We start from the raw sequence: 18458 nt of genomic DNA, 5'->3' as shown, positions 1-18458 counted from the left end.
CTGTGGGCCTACACACTGTGAGGACGGGCAGGACCTATCTGCTTTGCTGCTGTTTCCCAGCGTTCCCACAGGGCTGGGCACTCAGTGACTGTCTGGGATGAGTGAGTGAATACACAGCCAATTTTGCTCTGTTGTATATGCTTAGAGCCAATATTTTTTATTGCAAAATAAAATTTTTAAAGAGGGGATTTCCTCTCTGAGCTAATGACATACAGGAGAACATGTGAGGGCTGAATGAGTCTCGATGTCCCCAGCTGGCTGGTTTGTTTAGTTGTTGGTGCCCAGACACGTACTGGGTGCCTTCAGTGTGTGAGCATCCGGCTAGAAATATCGGGGTGCATACGGAGGGAGGGGGCCGGTCCTGCCTTCAGCTGCATGTGAGAGAGAGGCAATGCGCACAGATTGTTATAAACCCCCGACTGGCCACAGGGAGGGTTGTGTGTCTTCTGGTGGTTGATATCATGGGAATAAATGGGATGATCAAGGGGGAGAAGAGAGAGAGAAGAGAAGGAGGATAGAACCTGCTGGAATGTCCCCGGGGAGGGGACAGCAGGATGAAGAGAAGCTAGAGGAGCATAGACGTTAGGGCAGGAGGGACCGCGTCAGGGCCATCAAAGCAAAGGGGGCTTCTAGAGGGAGGTGGTGGTGGAGAGGAGGAGGGGGAGACTGAGGGAAACCGTCGGATCTGAGCCCACCCCGAAACCTGCACTGTTGCATTATAATAGAGCCCACCCACCTTCTGCACCTCCAGGGTGGCGGTACCACCTCTGCTTCCTGGGGGAGCCACCTGCTCCCCGCCGGCCCCCATCCGTGGGCCCGGCCCTGCTCACAGTCCCCCCATGCTTCCACCCACAGCCCAGCCCAGGATCCACGTCAACGGGTCACAAGATGCAGACGAGCCTCTGAGAGTCACGGCCAAGGCCGGTGATGATGTGACCCTGGACTGCAAAGCCCAGGGCTCCCCACCCCCATTGGTCACCTGGACCAAGGACTCCCGCCCTGTGCCGCCCGTCACAGACAGGTAACCCCAGTCGTGTGGCCTCGGGTCGGAGAAGGGGCAGAGCTTGTGGCTTGAGGGGAAACTGGCCTCAAGGTGGCCAGTGACCCAGCGGGTATGTGGGACCCCGTGGACACCGCCAGGGGCATGTGCATTCCATTCCGCACACAGCGCTTTTGTCCCTGGGCCCCCTGAAGCCTCTCCATGGACCTGTAGGGTGCGTGGACGTTCGGGGTGAGACTCCTCTGGAATAACACGCGCCCAGCACTGCACGCACCCGCCGCTGGGCGCTGCGGGCAGCGTCTCCTCTACCTAACGACAGCGTGGCAGCCCTCCTTGTCTGAGCCGGACTGAGGCTCAGCAAAGCAGGGTGAGTGCTCGTGGTCACCCAGCTAGAAAAGACCAACGCCACGGTTGGGACGGCGGCCTGACCGGGAAGCGTGCTACGTCCTCCCCTGCTCCGCAGACCAGGTGTCTGGCGGCCGGCTTTCTGACTCAGCTTCTCTCCACCGTCCATCTGGGATCCTGGGAGTGGGAGGAGGCTGCTTGGGTGTCCTTCAGATCCAGGCCGCACCCCCAGGCGGGGGTGTGGGGGGTGGTGGTTCCAGACGAGACGAGCTCAGAACTCCTGGGGGTGCCTCTTGACCCTGGTCGGGGGCGGGGGGGCACTTCGGCTCTGGCTGGTGACATCAGCCCTGGCAAGTTCTCTAAGTTGCAGACTGAGAAGGTCTCCGAGCACCCCCGCCCCCTTGACACCCACACGTGGTTCTCTGCATCTCGGAACATCTGTTCAGTGAACCCTTCCAAACCTTGAAGCCTGCACTCTGAGTGCAGCCGGGCTTCTGGGCCTGGGCTGAGTCTGCAGTCCCCACCCCCATGCCCTGTTGGGGGGTCTCTGCAGCTCCATGTCAGGGTGGGGGTGGGGGCCCGGAAGAGCCCGCATTTCTCCCCAGAAAGCCTGGTCCTCGCTCCTCGGCTGGGCAGCGGCCGGCCAGGTGCTTGCTTATTTCTGGCTTATTTATGGCTTGTTACTGAAACGGGGAACCACCATCCCGTTTGTTCACCCCTCCTTGTTGGGATGCTTTCATCGATCAACCGGGAGCCGTAAATTTGTGAGAGCTGCTTTTGCAATCCTAGAGTTTTGTTCTTTCTCCTTTGCCCTCTCTACTTCTTGCTGGCTTACAGCTTTCTCTTGAGATTTCTGAGATTCCAGGAGTCTATCTAAATGAGGGCGGAAAATATGCCTGGGGTGGGGCTGGGTGAAGAGCTCAGACCCTGGAGTTTATCAGACACGAGTGTGGACCCCAGCTGGTTCCTCATCAGTCATGTGGCCTTGGGGGACACTGGTCCTCTGGGCCTGTTTCTCCATCTGTAAAATGGACATTGTTTAAATACCACTTACGCAATACTGTGATGGATACGCAGTGCCTAGTACGCTGTAGGTGCTGGAAAATCACTCCCTTTAATATCATTTTCCTGCTGCTGCTGTTCACAAACTAAGGTGTCATTTCTAGCTTTTAAAAAATTATCATCATCACGTCTCTTATCTCTCTTAATTCTCACCCATTTTGTTTAATAGAAAAGCTTTATTGAGGGGCCGGCCCTGTGGCTTAGCGGTTAAGTGCACGTGCTCTGCTGCTGGTGGCCCGGGTTTGGATCCCGGGCGCGCACCTACGCACCGCTTGTCTGGCCATGCTGAGGCCGCGTCCCACATACAGCAACTAGAAGGATGTGCAACTATGACATACAACTATCTACTGGGGCTTTGGGGAGAAAAAGGGAAAAAAAAAGGAGGAGGATTGGCAATAGATGTTAGCTCAGAGATGGTCTTCCTCAGCAAAAAGAGGAGGATTGGCATGGATGTTAGCTCAGGGCTGATCTTCCTCAAAAAAAAAAGAAAGCAAGAAAGAAAAGCTTTATTGAGATACAATTCACATGCTGTACCGTTCTGTGTTTTTGAATATATTCAGAGTTGTGCAACCATCACCACGATCAATTTTAGAACATTTCTAGCACCCTCCCAAAAAACTCCATACTCATTGGCAGCTACTCCCCATCCCCGCCCCACCCCTGACCGCAGCCCATGGCAACCATTTATCTGCTTTCTGTGTTTGGATTTATCGATTCTGGATGTTTCGGATAAATGGAGCCACACAATGTGTGGCTTTTTGTGTCTGGCTCCTTTCACTTAGCATCATGTTTCTGAGGTTCATCCACGTTGCAGCAGGTATCAGGAGGTCCTTCCTTTTTGTGGCTGAATAATATTCCACTGTGTGGATGGACCACCTTTTGTTTCTCCACTCACCAGTCGATGGACACTTGAGTTATTTCCACTTGTTGACGGTTGTGAGTAACTTCACCAACTCTTGATTGTGTTTAAACTTCCTTCGCAGGCTCTGGGCCCCTTGGTGCTCTGGGCCTCCCTGTGGCACTCTGACAAACTCCCGCACAGAACAAAGCTCAGTGTCTTGCAGACACACAGCTCCCCTTAGTCCCATAGCCGTTCCGCCAGAAAACGGAGATTTAAGACACCAGGAAAACACACGGAGCGGTGTGGTGCTGGGGGCGGTGTGGTGCTGGGGGCGGTGTGGTGCTGGGGGCAGTGGGGACAGACTTGCTGTCTGTCTGCTTCTCCTCTTCCCCCGTCTCCTCTTCCTTCTCCAAGGGAATCCAAAGGCTCAGCTTCGAAGCTGCTATTCTAGAAGCTTGAGAACCTATTTTGATGAGCCGTAGGTATTCGCCTGCCTCCGGGATCCAGCCTGCTTCTCCTGATGAGAGGCGCGGCTGCTCACCAAGTGTCCCCGCAGCCCCCTCCCCCGGGCCGGGCCTTGGGCTCCTTCCACCTGGTTGAGCTGCCTCCTCATCTGCACGGCCCCTTCCTCCGTCCTCGGGGAAGGCCCGCGCCTGCTCCGTGGTTGCCCAGGGCCTGTCTTTCCTGCCCTTTCCCCGGGGCTCTCAGGTCCGGCTGCGGTTCAGGTCATCAGCAGGGCTCCGGTGCAGCTGCCTCTGGAGAGCTCCCGGTGACTCTGGTGCGGTCAGGTGGAGAACCACGATGTGGCTGAGCCTCTGAGGCCTCCCCCATCTCCGTTTGGGTGGGGTGGCCCTCTTCTCCTGCCAGCCGTCCTGGAGGTGGGTGGGGTGAGTGGCATGTGCCCCAGGCACGGAGGAGGAAACAGAAGCACGTGGGGTGGGGAAGAACTGGGGTCGTGACCTTCCAGCGCCTGGGCCGGGCCCTAACATGCACGCACACAGACGCGGACACACACAGACACGCGCAGACGGGAACAGACGTGGACACACATGGACAGACACACAGACATAAGCACACAGGCATACACAGAGACACAGACATGAGAACACACACATCAGGCTTCTGGGCCAAAGTCAGGCAGGCCACTGCTCTCTCTGGAGGGTCCCGAGGATATTCTGAGCTCTCAGCAATCTTCGATGCTCTGAGTCTGAGAGTCCTTTCTAGAAAGAAAACAGAATGGAGTTGAGTAGCCGCTAAACTCTAAACCACCACTTGTGTCCACAACCCCCGTCCAATTTGTTCGTGTAGCTGCTTTTATGGAATTAAACTCAGTGCATCTTCTATTCTGCCCTTATCTCTGATAACTTTTCCCCATTTACCCATTTTCTCGAGTCATCCTGGTCCGTATCACCACTAGCTTTTTATTTAAAGGGCAGAACAGCATTCCAGGGCGAGCATCTCTCATTGTTGCTAAGCTGTTCCTCTGTTTGGGGCATGTGCTTCGTGGCCAGTTTTTGGTGGTAATAATGGAGATGTTGGAATGTCTTTGCATAAATGCTTCTCTTTATCTCCTGGGTCATTTCCTTGGGGTATAGTCCTGGAAGCAAACAGCTGAGTCCGAGGGTGGGAATGGTCGCTGGGTGCTTCTTACCCTGTGGGGTTGCTGTTTGTGAAAAGCCCTTGCGAACTGTGGGTTGGAAATTGAAGTCAGTGGGATTTCTTGAGCCATCTCGTGTGCCCAGGACTGTGCCCGAGCAGGATGGGAGAGAGAAGACACGGGCTCTGGCTCTGTGTGAGATCAGGCTGTGAGGGACCTGGGGTCCCTCCCAGCCTTCCCCCAACTCGCTGAGTGAACTGGAGCAAGACCCTTCCCCTCTCTGGGCCTCAGTCTCCCCGTCTGAGAAATGAAAGCGTTGGACAGGCGATAGTGGCCAGACAGCGCCTCGTGGCTCTGGTCCCAGGATTCAGCCGGGGATGCTGGGTGAGGCGGTGTTTCTAGGCAACAGTGTTTGTTTGTGGTTCTGATGTGTCGCTGGGACAGCTGCGAGGGCTCCTGGCTCCGGCTCCGGCTCCCGGGGGCAGCGGGCCAGGGTCCCACACAGGGCCAAATCCAGCTGCCTCCAGGGGGGAGGTGGGAGCTGGCGGGGAGGGGACGGAGAGGATGGAGCATCCCGAGGATGCCGCGGGGCAGTCAGCACCCCCGCCCCTCCTGGCCCAGTTCGCCAGAGCCCGGAGGTGGGGGCTGCGTCTGGGTTCTGGTGACCCAGGAGAAAAGCTGCCCCCGCACGGGAAGCCGGGGGCCCCTCGTGGGGTCTTTACCTTGGTGGATGCTCACAGCTCATGCTGGTTCCTGGCCCGGTGCTCTGAGGTCAGCTCTTGTCAGCCTGTGGCCAGCAGCTCTCTTTCTGGGGAACGGTCAAGTGAGGGACACTTCAGAGCAGACCGTTTAGAGAGCCACCGTGGGAGCGCCATTGCAGAGTCTGAGGGTCGAGTCCCAGTTCTGCCCTGGCCGGCTGGGTGGCCGTGGACAGCAGGCTTCATCTGTCTGGGTCTCAGTTTCCTCCTCTGCAAAAGGGGGTGACGACGGTAGAATCTGCCTGCGTTGCGGGTTTTGCTGTTGTTTGGCTGTTGGGAGTTTCGAGTGAGAACGCGCGTGGAAGGGGCTCAGCGGCGCGGTGGCCCGCGGGAAGAGCTCAGGAATTGAGGGCCATCCCCACTAGCATTGCTGGGTTCGGGGGATGGCCCATTCTCTCTCTCTCTCTCTCCTGTGTTGTGCTTGGCTCTTGGCTCGGTATCAGGCCCCCTTCCTAAATTGCTCCAGCTTGGTTTTTCCGTCTGGGGCTTCCTTACAAGGGTCTATGGTGTGGGTGAGCCCAGCAAGGAGATGTGGTGGGTGAAGGTGCCCTCCAGGCCGGGTGGTGCTGGGGCGCCCTTCCCTGCCCAGGCTTGGACCCCGCCTTGGCCCCAGCAGGCACAGGCCAGGCCAGTGTACACTGGCGTGCGGAGGGCGTCTGTGTGCGAGGATCAGCTCTCTGGGCGGCTGGGTGACTGCGGAGAGCGCTGTTCCTCCACAGCCACTGACCCTCCTCCAGGAAGGCTTGGTGCTCGCGGACGGCCCTGTAGAAATGAGGCAGAGGCCGAGCAACACGGGACACAGCAGGAGGAACCGGGTGCAGCAAACCACCCGGACCCTGAGCAGCCTGAGGAGAGGAGCGTTTCCTCCGCCCCGGCGGCGGCCGGCTCACCTTGAACCCAATGGCTCTTGGTCGAATGAATGAATGAGTGAATGAATGAGCAACTGGCTGAACGGGGCTCCATGCCCAGGGTAGATGGGCCTCTCTCGGGCCTCCCCCAGCCCCCATCTGCGTGGCTCTGTGAAACCCGCAGCCAACAGTGGAGGCTCAAGCCGATGGATGGATGTCATAAACAGGAAATTCCCTGCAAAGCTCTCCGGGTTTCCATCTGGGCGCCACGCGGAGCCGTCTGGCAGCTCAGGCCATTGCTGCCGCTAATCACGCCAGAGGCACACAGCAGTGTGCTTCCCACCTCTCCCTGCCCCCTCCCTGGGGGCAGCCCCCACACCTGCAGCAGAGCCTCTGGGAAAGCGGAGGGAGAGCCGGGACGGGGCAGAAAGGCTGCCCTGGATGCCCCGGGCCACCAGTCCCGTCCAGCCAGCCCCGGGCCCCACGGCCGCTTTATCTTTTTCCTAAGTCTCGCTGGAGTGGGGGTTGCTCTGTGCCGGGTCTGGGCTAGGTTCTGGGGAAACAAAGGCAGACAAGACGGATGGGGCTGTGTCCTCTGGGAGCCCCCAGGTGACAGGTGGTCACAAGACAGTGTGGTGAGGGCGTGGGGGGGCTCTGCAGGCCTCCGCCTGTCTGTCTGTAAGACAGATTCTCCCTTCTTTCCATTTCTTCCTTTGTGCGCAGCCTTCCCCTTCTGGGAAACGACCTGGGGCTGGTCATAAGAAAGACAAGATGCCTACTTTCATTGTTGAGAATTGTTTCCACTTTTGGAAATTTCTTTTATTACTTTTTTCCCCAGAAGCTCCTACTTCCTATCCTTTTAAGGGCTTGGTGAGGGAGAGAGCGAGGGTTCTTTGGTCTCTCAAGTTCTCAGAAGACCTAGAAGGCAACCTCTGAGATAAAGGAGCCCAGAGCTGCCTGTTCAAATATGAAGAAATTAGGGTTCAGAGACGTCGACTGCCCTGCCTGAGGTTGCACAGCATGCCTATAGCAGAACTGGACCTCGGGTACAGAACTCCGGTTCCCAGCCCAGACCTCTTTCCACTGACCCACGCTGTCCCTGCTTTGCCCACCAAGCTTGGCAGCGATGTCCCTGGAGGGAGCTGTGTCCCTGTCTCGAGTGGATTGAGGGTACCTGTTTCAGCCTCAAACGGATTTGGCTCTTGTTTGGTGGATGTCAACATTAACTTGAAAAAAACTGTGGATGAGAAAAGCCACAGCAGGGAGTGGAGCCACGCGGGGGAAATGTGTGCCTGTCGCTGGGACAAATAAGCATCTGTGTGGTGTTTGTCCTGTGTTTCCTCCTCTTTGGAAGGTTAAGAGATCTGCTCGGGCTGCCCAGCTGATTGGAGGCGGGGGGGGGGCGAGGACACAGACACGGGGGGTGTCTGACCAACAGGAGGGCCCTTCATTGAGCACTTACGGTGTCCCCGGCACCGTGTCACTTCCTCTTCGCCATCTCCCGTGACTCCAGGTGAGGCCACCGCGGCTCAGAGGGTGGAGCCCTTGGCCCAAGGTCGGCTTGTAAGAGGCAGAACTGTGGTTCACACGGGGGCCACTTGCCGTCACAGCCCCGCTCCCATCTGCTCCGAGGTGCTGCTTCTCCAGACAGGGGCACTTCCTGTGTCCCTGCGCAGTGTTCCCAAGGAGTGGTCCCATGACCACCTGCGTCAGAGCCAGCTGGGGCCTTGGTAAAACCCCAATTCCTGCTCCCCCTAAGCAGAGTCTCTGGGCCTGGGAATCTGCATGTTTCATACATAGCCGAGAGAGTCTAATGAGAAGCCCTGCCGTACAAGGTGTGAGTGATGAAGTCTCTACCTGTGAGAGCTGACGGCGTGTGAGCCTGTGGCCTACGAGTCCTGCTCCTGGGTGTGGGGGGCACGTACAGCAGTGTGCGGAGAGCTCTGCTGGTGAAAGAGAGAAAGAACGAATGGAAGAAAGAAGAGAGGAAGGAAGGAAGGAAAGAAAAAAATCAAATATTTAAATGTTCACCAAAAGGGAAGCAAATTAATCAATTGCAGTATTGCCATGCAAGAGAATATTATACAACAGTGAAAAAGGAACTAATGAGACCTACACACATACACGATGCCATTTATATAAGTGTTCTAAACAATACAAAACTGCACTGCAGATTGTTTATGGATGCACTGTTGTCACCGTGGTAGCAGCTGACTTGTTGAATTCCTCTGTGTACCTGAGTCCCTGGAGGCACTGTGCTGTGAATTAGGTCATTCAGTTCTCTGGACAACCCTATGAGGGATAAGCACTACTGTTATCTCTGTTTTCTAACATGAGACAACTGGAGCACAGAAAGGTTAAGTGACTTGCCCAACTTCACACAGCAAGCACGTGGCAGAACAGGGTGGACCCAGGTGGTCCGGCCCAGTGCCGGGGCTCTAGAGGCCACCACCCAGTGTATCATTCACAACTGTGCTCAGAGAACTTGCCCCAAGTGCCTGCTGGATGCTCCAGACAACCTGGAGGAGGGGGCTGCTGGGCAGGGCAATTATTACCCCACTTTATAGGCGGAGAGACAGGCCCAGCAGGGCAGAGCTAGAGCCCGAGGTTGCACAGAGAGTGAACTGCTGGCACCTGTTTGATGAGTCTCCTAGCACTTTTCTTGCGGCTGCCTGGGAGACGGGGTCTCCCGTGGTCCCCATTCTGTGGAGGAGGAAACTGAGGCTCAACAGAAAGGGGAGTGGGGACCAGGACGGGAGCCCAGGCCCGCTGGGTTCTGGAGCCAGCAGTAACCTGGTGAGCTCAGGCTGGGGGCTGGCCTTTGGGGTCCCCACATCCGTGCTGGCCGCTGTGCTTGGGGCCCCCGGGGGCCAGTGGCTGCAGCTGCCCTCCCTGTCTTACGGGGGCAGAGGCTGCACAGAGCCAGCACACGTGGGCTGGTGACATCATGTCTGCAGGGCCCCCTGGGGTCCAGCCCAGCTGCAAGAGCCTGGCCGGGGGTCCTGCTCCCTGTGGGGTGGGGGCCAGGTGACTACAGCAAGACGGGCTGGATGGGGGAGGGCAATGATGGGGGGCCCCCCACAGCTTCCTCCTGAGGACCCAACACAGCTCTGGACAACAGGACACCAGAAGCACTGCATTCAGAGTCTGGTTGGCCCTGGCACTTGGACGCAGAGGGCCTCTGGGCTGGCGGCTTCTCCCTGGAAGCCGTGGGAGGGGCCTCCAATGGGGGCCACATGCCCCCTCCCAGGGCAAGGTCGAAGAATGGCATAGGCTAGAGGAGGGGGGGTTACCGGCGACCAGCCGCCAGGCTCTGGGCTGAGCCCATGTGGAATCCGTTCACCGGCCCCAGACATAGGCCCCCTTAGTCTGCCCATTTTGCAGATGAGCAAATGGAGGCTCCAAAAGTGAAGAGACTTGCTTCACCCAGCTAGGAAGGGTTCAGAGTTTGGCCTCGAACCCAAGCTGGTGGACTCCTAGTTCAGTGCTCTTTTATCTGAACACCAGTTGGAGTGGGACCTGGCCACAGCCTGGTGGTTCGGGGAAGTGGAGGTGGGGTGGCGGGAGGAGTGAAGGGTGGTGGACATTGCCTCACTCCTGCAGGCTTCCTGGGGGAGGCGGCTGGTTCGAGTTGGATCTTGAGGCCTTTCCAGCCAGGATGGGGCCAGTTGGGGTCTCACCAGTGCCCCTTACCCCCACAGGCACGGCCTCCTGCCGTCAGGCTCCCTGCGTCTGGCCCAGGCCCAGGTCAGTGACAGCGGCCTCTATGAATGCACAGCCAGTAACCCCGCGGGGTCTGCCTCTCGGCACTACATCCTCAGGGTGCAAGGTAGGGCCCGGGCTGGCAGCCTCGGTCTCGCCCTCCGCTCTGCGCTTCCCTCTGTCTCCTTCCCTCCTCCCTCTCCCCGCCAGGCCGTGGCCTCGCATGGCCCCCCTCGCCTCCACTCCCTGTCTTCCTCAAACCCCGTCTCTCGTCTCCCCCCCTTCTCCCCCTCTCCCCCTACCCCGTGGTCGGGGCCTGGAGAGGCTAGTCAGAGACCCCCTGAGAACAGCGGGCAGGACCCAGTGGGGGCCTAGGGCGGGGAGGGGCCTTGGGGGTTGGGAGAGGGACCCAGGAAGGAGGAGCCACGGAGGGTGGGATTGAGGGCGTCTCTGCCTCGTGCGCGGGCCTAGCCCTGGAGCCCGGGGTTGGCGATGCTCAGGGGGCTGGGCAGCCTTCCTGCTGGGAGCCTCTGAAGCCCCCAAAGAGGCCCTTTCCCATCCCCTGCCCCCATGCCTGTTCAGCAAGGCACTGTATACACGCCAACAGGAGTCGCTGCCCTCTAGTGAGCGCCTGCTGTATGCCAGGCCCCACGCTGGGCCCTCTGCTGGCTTGTTTCCTCTCTGGCCGAGGCTCCTAAGCGCCCGCTGTGGCTCTGGCCCCCCACTTGTCTGGGCCCAGGAGTGGGCGTTCACCGGGGTGTCCAGGCGTCCAGGCTTCTGTCCGCGCACGGGAGCCAGCCGGTGGAGTCCGTCCACCAAAGCGCGGGGAGCTGGTCACCCCCAAGAGCCAATCATCTGAGCGGGGTCAGCCGACCACAGCCCCTGGGCCAAAGCTGACCCATCCCCTGTTTTCATATGGCCCACGAGTGAAATATGGTGTCTACGTTTTTAAATGCTTGGGGAGAAAAGGACAAATAGTGTTTTATAACGTGAAAATTATATGTAATTCAAATGTCGGTGTCCATAAACACGAGTTTTGCTGGAGCGCAGCCACACACGTGCATGTGTGTATCGTCTGCGGCTGCTTTCGCGCCGTAATGGCCGGGATGAGTCGTTGAGACAGAGACCATCTGGCCAGCAAAGCCCAAAATATTTACTATCTGGTCCTTTACAGAAAAAAGCCGACTCCTGATCGAAGCTAGTGCCTGTTTTACAGGTGGACAGGCTGAGGCTCGGAGAGGGAGGGGTTTCAGAGCTTTGCCGTGGGTTTGCACGAGCCTATGAGAGACGCGGAAGCAGGGCGCAGGATGAGGAGCAGAGCCTCAGAGCCGGCAGGGCTGGGTTTGAATCCTGGCTCTGCCACCATCTGGCTGTGTGACCTTAGGCCAGCTGCTTGGCCTCTCTGAGCCGTGCTTTCCTGGTCTGTAAAGTGGGGGCCACAATAATGCCCATCCCCTAGTTGGCAGAAAGGGTATAGAGGACATCAGGCCTCAGTGGAAGCTGTTGCTGTTTGGAGCAAGTGTGTGTGTGAGAGAGACAGGAGGGTGGGCGTGCGGCCAGGACATGTACACCCTCGTGCTCCTGGACAGCAAGGCCCTGGGCCGAGGCGCTGGTCGCTGCCCAGGGGCCACGTCCCCACAGATGGTCTTATCTCTGGGCTCCTCCTCTGAAGCTGGAAGGGAGGGGGTGTTCCTCAGCTCCCCCGGAGGGCCCAGGGCGCTTGTCCCAGTCTCCCGTGCAGTGCCTGTTGCAGGGAGGCCCCTGGGCTCTGAGAATGCTCCCGGGCCCACCTGGTGGGGCCCTATGGGGAGCCGCCTGGACGCCTGGTCACACAGACCAAGGGGTGGGCCGGCTCCAGCTTTCCCTCTGATCAGCCCAGGGGGGAGTGACTCTGGCCAAGTCAGGAACCTTTCTAAGCCTCAGTTTCCTCCTCTGCAAAATGGGCACGGCATCCCCTGCCCTGTGGAAAGGACCCGATGAGACTGAGGATGGGAAAGTGACCTGAAAACACAGATGGGAAAGAAGTGACCCCACCGTCCTCCCCAGAGCCCAGGAAGGGAGAGCAAGACGGGAGTGAGGAGGCTGGTTCCGGCCACAGCATTTGAGGCCCCACTGGGACCTGGCTCTGTGCCGGCTGCCTTAGTGCCGCGTCTCACTTCATCGTGGGGCGGCTTTGTGATGAGGGGAAACTGAGGCTCTGGGGTGCAGGGTCCTGCTGGGATTCGAACCTACTGTGTGTGCTGCCGCTCTGAGTCAGTCTCTCCGCCCCCTGGGCCTCAGTTTCCCCATCTAGCACTGAGCTGGATGTTTCCCAGCTGGTGATTCCCAAATGGTGTTGGGTGCACTTGGGCCTGGGGGGCATGGGGGCTGGGGAGGTGGAGGAGTGGGGAGTGTGGGGGATGGAGGGATGGGGGCGGGTGTGGAGGAGTGGGGAGTGTGGGGGATGGAGCAGTGGGGGTGCGTGGGGGCTGGGGAGGTGGAGGAGTGGGGAGTGTGGGGGATGGAGGGATGGGGGGCGGGTGTGGAGGAGTGGGGAGTGTGGGGATGGAGCAGTGGGGGTGCGTGGGGGCTGGGGAGGTGGAAGAGTGGGGAGTGTGGGGGATGGAGGGGTGGGGGTGGGTGTGGAGGAGTGGGGAGGTGGAGGAGTGGGGAGAGGAGGTGAAATAATCTGAGAACTGAGAAGCGATTCTTCATGTGCAAGGCCAGATTCTACTCACTTTGGGGGACCACATGGGGTGTCCCGCTGTCTTTTCCTGACAGAATGAGGCGCGGTCAGCCGTAGACTGCCCCCACGATGATTTCTGCTGGTTGGTGACGTCCAGGGCTGTGGGGAGCCTGCGGCAGGTCAGGCCCCCTGGGTGGGTCTGGGCTCTGCGACCCTCTCCTGGGGCCCCCTGCCTTGACACCCCTTCCTGTGGCCCCCTCAGTCCCCCCACAGGTGCAGCCGGGCCCGCAGGTCCTGAAGGTGCTGGCGGGAGAGGCGCTGGACCTAAACTGCGCAGCCGAGGGCACCCCGGAACCCCAGCTGAAGTGGTCCAAGGACGGGGAGGCCCTGCGGGGCGGGGGGCCCGAGGGCTCCGTCCACTTTGCCGCCATCCAAACCTCCGATGCCGGGATGTACCGCTGCGAGGCCTCCAACAGCGCCGGCATGGGCGCCTGGGAGCTGGAGCTCAGGGTGCTGGGTGAGGCTCCCTAAACCCCAGAGCTCCTCCCCCTGCCTCCCCCAGCAGCAGCCGGGGCTCTGAGATGCATGACCCCTCCCTTCCTCCCAGCCCCCCGTCCCGGGGCAAGGAGCCGCCGTCAGCCCCGTGGGTGCTCCGTCCTCCGGGGGGGCAGAAGGTGCTGTGGCGTATGATTGGAGGCGCCTGGGCCCAGGTCCAGCTTCTTCCACTTTCTAGCTGGACAACTGTAGGCCAGTCAGACCCTCAGTTTTCTCCCCTGTAAAATGGGCCCAGTAACAAATGAATGGGCAGTGAGAGAATGTGTGCAAAGTGCCTGGTGCATAGAAAGTTCTGGATTGGCACCGCGACCATTTTCACTAATGTGAATCTAAAACAAACTTGGAAACCGCTGCTGGAGGGAAGCGCAGGACTGGACGCTGCCCAAGCTCAGCCTCCTGAGCCCGTGGGGTCGTGTGTGGCCCTGGTGGCTGCTCCTTGGCCGGCCCTGCGGGAGGCGAGCCAGCACCCCTGGCCCTGACTCGACTCCCCCTGAGGGCTTGCGCCCCCTAATGCCTGGGGTTCGGGAGGGGAAGGCCCTCTCCACTGGCCCTGGGTTCCTGGGGCGAGCACCAAGCTTTGGGGTCAGGGTGTGAGTGTGGCCATGTCACCTCCCACCAGAGCCGCCACACTGGGGGGCCGACGAGACCAGTGGCCTGCTGGAGAAAGTGGCGGGAGAGAACGCCAGCCTGCCGTGCCCCGCCAGAGGTGAGGCTGGGCCGAGTGGGGCTGGGCTGGGAAGGAGCCCCGCCCACAGTCCCGCGCCCTGGGTCACTCGCTGTGGGTAGAGCCCATGGGTTATGGAGGGTTATGGGGTCCTCACTCCTATCCAGGGTCGTGCCAGGCGTTTCATCCCGACAACCCTGTAGGATGGGTATTAGCATTAGCTCTTTTTTATGAGGGGCAGTCCAGCCCAGAGGGGTTAAGCAGCTTGCCTGAGGTCACACAGCCAGGAGCCGACTCACTAAGTGTGGTGTGGTTTGCCCCAGCCTCAAGCGCCCATTAAGCCCAGGGGGTCTCTGCGCCTGGGGATTGTAGCAGCTGGCGCCGAGGAGGGCTCTAAGATCCAAGGATTGGGGCTCGGTGACCCCGCCTCTCCCCAAGCACCAGACTTTCTCACAGAGGATGGATTCCTGCTGCTCTGGGCAAATCAGCCCTTTCGGGGTCCGCTTTGGGGCAACAGCACAGTGTGGGGCTGAGGTAGCAGCCTCTGATCAATGCCCAGCACAGAAGCCTGCTTCGGCCCTCCAGGCTGTGCAGCGTCGGGCAGTTCACACCTCCTCTCTGAGCCCCAGTTTTCTCATCTGCACAGTGGGGTCCCACGCTGGGCTGCTGAGAGGGCTCAGGGGACGACACGAGTCTTAGGTCCAGACACGGTGCCTGGTACGCGGTAGGGGCTCAGGGAAATTGTGGGATGGATGACTCTGCCTTCTGTAAACCTCCCCGCAGCACCCAGCGCTGCCTGCCCCAGTGGCCCCAGTGGCCTCGTCTGGCCTTGGGCTCTTCTGTGACTAGTGGGAGGAAGCGCCTTCCCCGCTGTGCACGGATGGTGCTCTCTGGAAGGGTGGGTGTCTGGGCGTCTGAGGAGCAGGCGCAGCTTACAGAAAGCCTGGCAGGAGCCAGGAGAGCAAGTTCTAGTCTCAGCTGCACTTCCTCGAGCCACAGGACCCAGGGAAGCCCCCGGAACAGGCCGAGGGAGAGGCGGGGGGGGGACATGGGCACCCAGGGGAGTCTGCAGGGCTGCCCACCTGCAGGGGCCTGGGGTCCCGACTGTAGGCCAGGGCGCCACCTTGTGTCGGTGTCTGGTAACAGCAGGCAGCCCTTCTGCACTCTCGGGAGGTGGCAGGTGGCAGGTGGCAGGTGGGGGTGGACCCACCCAGCCTGGCCCCTGCCCTCGGAGCCCCACGGCTGCTCATGACCCACGTTCATCCCTGGCCAGTCAGGGGCCTGTCCTCCGGGCCAGACCTCAGCCGCATCAGCATAACCCACGTCCCCATAAACACCGCCTCGCCCGGCTGGCGGCTGCCCTGGGCCTTCTCCCTTCCAGCCGGCAGCTCCCTGGCGGGCAGTGCTGGGTGCCGGCACTCACCAGCCGTGAGACCTTGGGCTCTGAGGGCTCGGAGGGAGGCAGGGGAAAGCGCCGAGCCCAGCGCTGGAGCGTGGGAGCCCCCGGTCCCCGCGTGGTGACGCCGTGCGCCTCCTCCCTGTGGGCTGGGACGGAGAGGCGGTGATTCTGACACGTCACTGCTGCTCTCTCACCCCCCGTGAAATGGGAGTGGGGAGGCCAGACGAGTGTGTGTGGTTTTCAGCGACAGCTGAGTGCCCTGGAACCTTCCTGTCACAGAGCTTCAGGCAGGTCTGTAGTGGGAGCACCTTTACACATTAGATGTTTTACATAAAAAAAGTTCCAGTGTTCAAACCCAACGCCCTCCAGGCCAGCAGCTCTGAGTCCTGGTCCCCTGGGTGGTGGGAGGATGGGAGTGGGGTGGGGCTCTCAGGAGAAGCTGGAGGAGCTGAGAGGGCATGAGTGTGTGTGGTGTGCGTGTGTGTGGTGTGTGTGTGTGGTGTGGTGTGTGTGGTGTGGTGTGTGTGGTGTATGTGTGTGTGTGTGTGTGTGTGTGGTGTGTGTGTGTGGTGTGTGGTGTATGTGTGTGTGTGTGGTGTGTGGTGTGGTGTGTGTGTGTGGTGTGTGTGTGTGTGGTATGGTGTATGTGAGTATGTGTGTGTTCCCTCAGTGGGGAGCAGGTCCTGGCAGGGGGACCCTGGGGCGGGCGTCCTGGGCAGGCATGGAGGGTTCCATGAGAGAACAGACATGGGGGAGTAAGTAGCCCCCCGGAGCGGGGGTGGCCGTGGCCCTCTCTCCCTCACGGCAGCAGGCAGAGTCCCCGCACTAAGGCGGGAACAGTCAGTGCAGGGTGAAGTGGGCAAGGGACCCCCTGAAGGAGGTGACCCCTGGGGTGCCTTGGAGGAGCCACATCTTGGTCCCGCCCCCGTGCCCTCCCGAAGGAGGTGGCCCGCCCTCCCTCCGAAGCCCTTCTTCCCTGCAGCGGAGAGGATAGAAGAGCAAACAGAGAGAGTGTGTCTGCAGAGGGCGCCTGCGCTGCCGGGAAGCGGCAGACAAAGTGTGGGGTGTTGTTCATGATAATCAGTGTTAGTAATGGTCGTGCGACCCCATGACTAGTGGTGGCAGTGGACAGTGGGGTGATGGAGGTGCCGAGGCTGCTGACTGTGAGTTTGGGGGGGCAGCCCCCACAGGCTCCCCTTCCTATTCGGCGCTAGTGGAGGTAGGAAGGCTGGCGAGGGCTGAGTGGACAGAGCCCGTGGGCAAGGGCTGCCCTTGTCCAGAGGTCACTCATCGAGGCGGCAGAGCTGGGGCTCGCCTGACCTGAGCCCTGACCACTGGGCGCCGCTGCCTTGTGGGCGTGTGTGCTGCTTGGAAGGCTGGGTCATTCCTGACACCGATCTGAGGACCTACTGTGTGCCTGGCTGTGTATTGCACACCCACTGTGTACCAGGCCGTGTGAGCTGACTGTCTGGTGGCAGAGATGGACATTGGACAGTCCAACGTGAGGAGTGTCCAAGAGGAAATCCAGGGGGATTGTGGCGCTCATGGTGGGGCTGGGGTGTGTGGCCAGCATCGCCTGGCCCCATGCCCGAGAACGGAAGAGCAGGCTGAGCCGAGCCGGAGCCTGCCACCGTCATACTTCGTCCGATGGCACAATATGGGTGCTGATCACGGCGGACTCATTCATTCATGGAGCACCCACTGTGTGCCAGGCCCTGGGCTTGCCGCTGGGGGTGCAGCAGAGAACCCGGCAAAGACCCTGGCGCTTGTGGGAGGAGACAGGCAATAGACAAAAACCCAAATCAGTGCATCTTCTGTACATTAGGAAGCTGGAGGTGATGGGCAAAGAGACAGCACAGGGCCATGAGGGGTTCGGGAGTGCAGTTCCAATGGGGTGGCCCCATGGGGCCTCCTTGAGAAGGGAGCCAGAGAAAGGGCTCCGGCCCCTGTGTCTGTGGCCCTCAGGGCGCTGGGAGCACCAGGATGCACAGCCTTGGGTGGACAGGTTGTGGGTGAGTGAGAACCTGCAGCTCCAAGAGCGGCTCCTCCCAGCCGGGGGCTTGAGGAGGTGCCTAGAACCACCCACCGGGGGGTCAGTGACATTTGCACAAGGGGGGGCCGTGTGGGTGTGTAGAGGGAAGGGGACAGGGTGTTCATGCTCACAACTCTGTGCGCCTTGCCAGGGACGCCCAAGCCACAGGTCACGTGGCGGAAGGGCCTGTCCTCGGAGCCCCTGCGTGGCCGGCCGGGCCTGGCGGTGCTGGATGAAGGATCTCTGTTCCTGGCCTCCGTCTCTCCCGCGGACAGTGGGGACTATGAGTGCCAGGCCACCAATGAGGCGGGCTCCGCGTCCAGGAGAGCCAAGCTGGTGGTCTCTGGTGAGCAGGGACCCCAGAGCTGGGGGTGGGTTGTACACACCTCCTGATGGTACCCCAGGAAGCCCAGGTGTGGCAGCGCCAGCTCCCCGGGGCCCGAGAGCTCACCCAGGGGAGGCTGCAGGTCCCTGCCCCCAGTGCCTGCTGGAGAGGGCCTGAGGGTGCTGGGAGAGTGGCAGGTTGCATGGGCATGGGCACCCCCTTCCCCAGAGAGACCCCCACAGAGGCAGTGTAAGGGGAAGAACCTAGAACTCCATCAATGGCTTTTAAAATGGCCTGGTAGGTAAATTACTTTTAAAATGAGCACTGATTGCAGCGGAGAGCCCCAGAGCCCACTTCTGGTGAAAGCTGCCGAAACTGACCCAAGGCTCACATCCTTCCAGTTAGCAGGGAGAGCTTCCCACCCCCCAACCCCCACCCCCTCCATGTGCTGTGCGCAGAGGGAGGGAGCCCTTCCCCTTGACACGGGCGTCACAGGGGGAGATGGGGAAGCAGTTTTAACAGCTCCTAATGGGCCACCTTCCACTCCCCATGACCAGCCACCCCGGCTGGCCAGGTAATGACTTTCCTGGGAAGTTTGTTGCAAAGACATGCCCAGGCCCCACCTTCAGACATTCCAACTCGGGAGACCCTCCCAAGTGACCATG

General features: G+C 60.1%; 1 protein-coding gene across 2 annotated transcripts in view; it reads left to right on the top strand.

Annotated features, from left to right (window-relative positions):
• HMCN2 (hemicentin 2) overlaps nt 1-18458 on the top strand; it is a 148851-nt gene that overhangs the window by 53112 nt on the left and 77281 nt on the right. For both annotated transcript variants that reach the window (XM_087419569.1, XM_087419568.1), the window contains exons 22-26: nt 856-1021; nt 10153-10280; nt 13081-13335; nt 13993-14079; nt 17620-17814. In XM_087419569.1, coding sequence (XP_087275695.1) covers nt 856-1021; nt 10153-10280; nt 13081-13335; nt 13993-14079; nt 17620-17814 — 831 coding nt within the window. The remainder of the gene's footprint in view (nt 1-855; nt 1022-10152; nt 10281-13080; nt 13336-13992; nt 14080-17619; nt 17815-18458) is intronic.

Source organism: Ceratotherium simum, chromosome 29, assembly GCF_057802395.1.
Source record: "Ceratotherium simum simum isolate JZ-2026a chromosome 29, ASM5780239v1, whole genome shotgun sequence".
Classification (NCBI taxonomy): domain Eukaryota; kingdom Metazoa; phylum Chordata; class Mammalia; order Perissodactyla; family Rhinocerotidae; genus Ceratotherium; species Ceratotherium simum.
The sequence above is the reverse complement of the archived record's forward strand: the minus strand, read 5'-3'. Positions and strand labels throughout refer to the sequence as shown.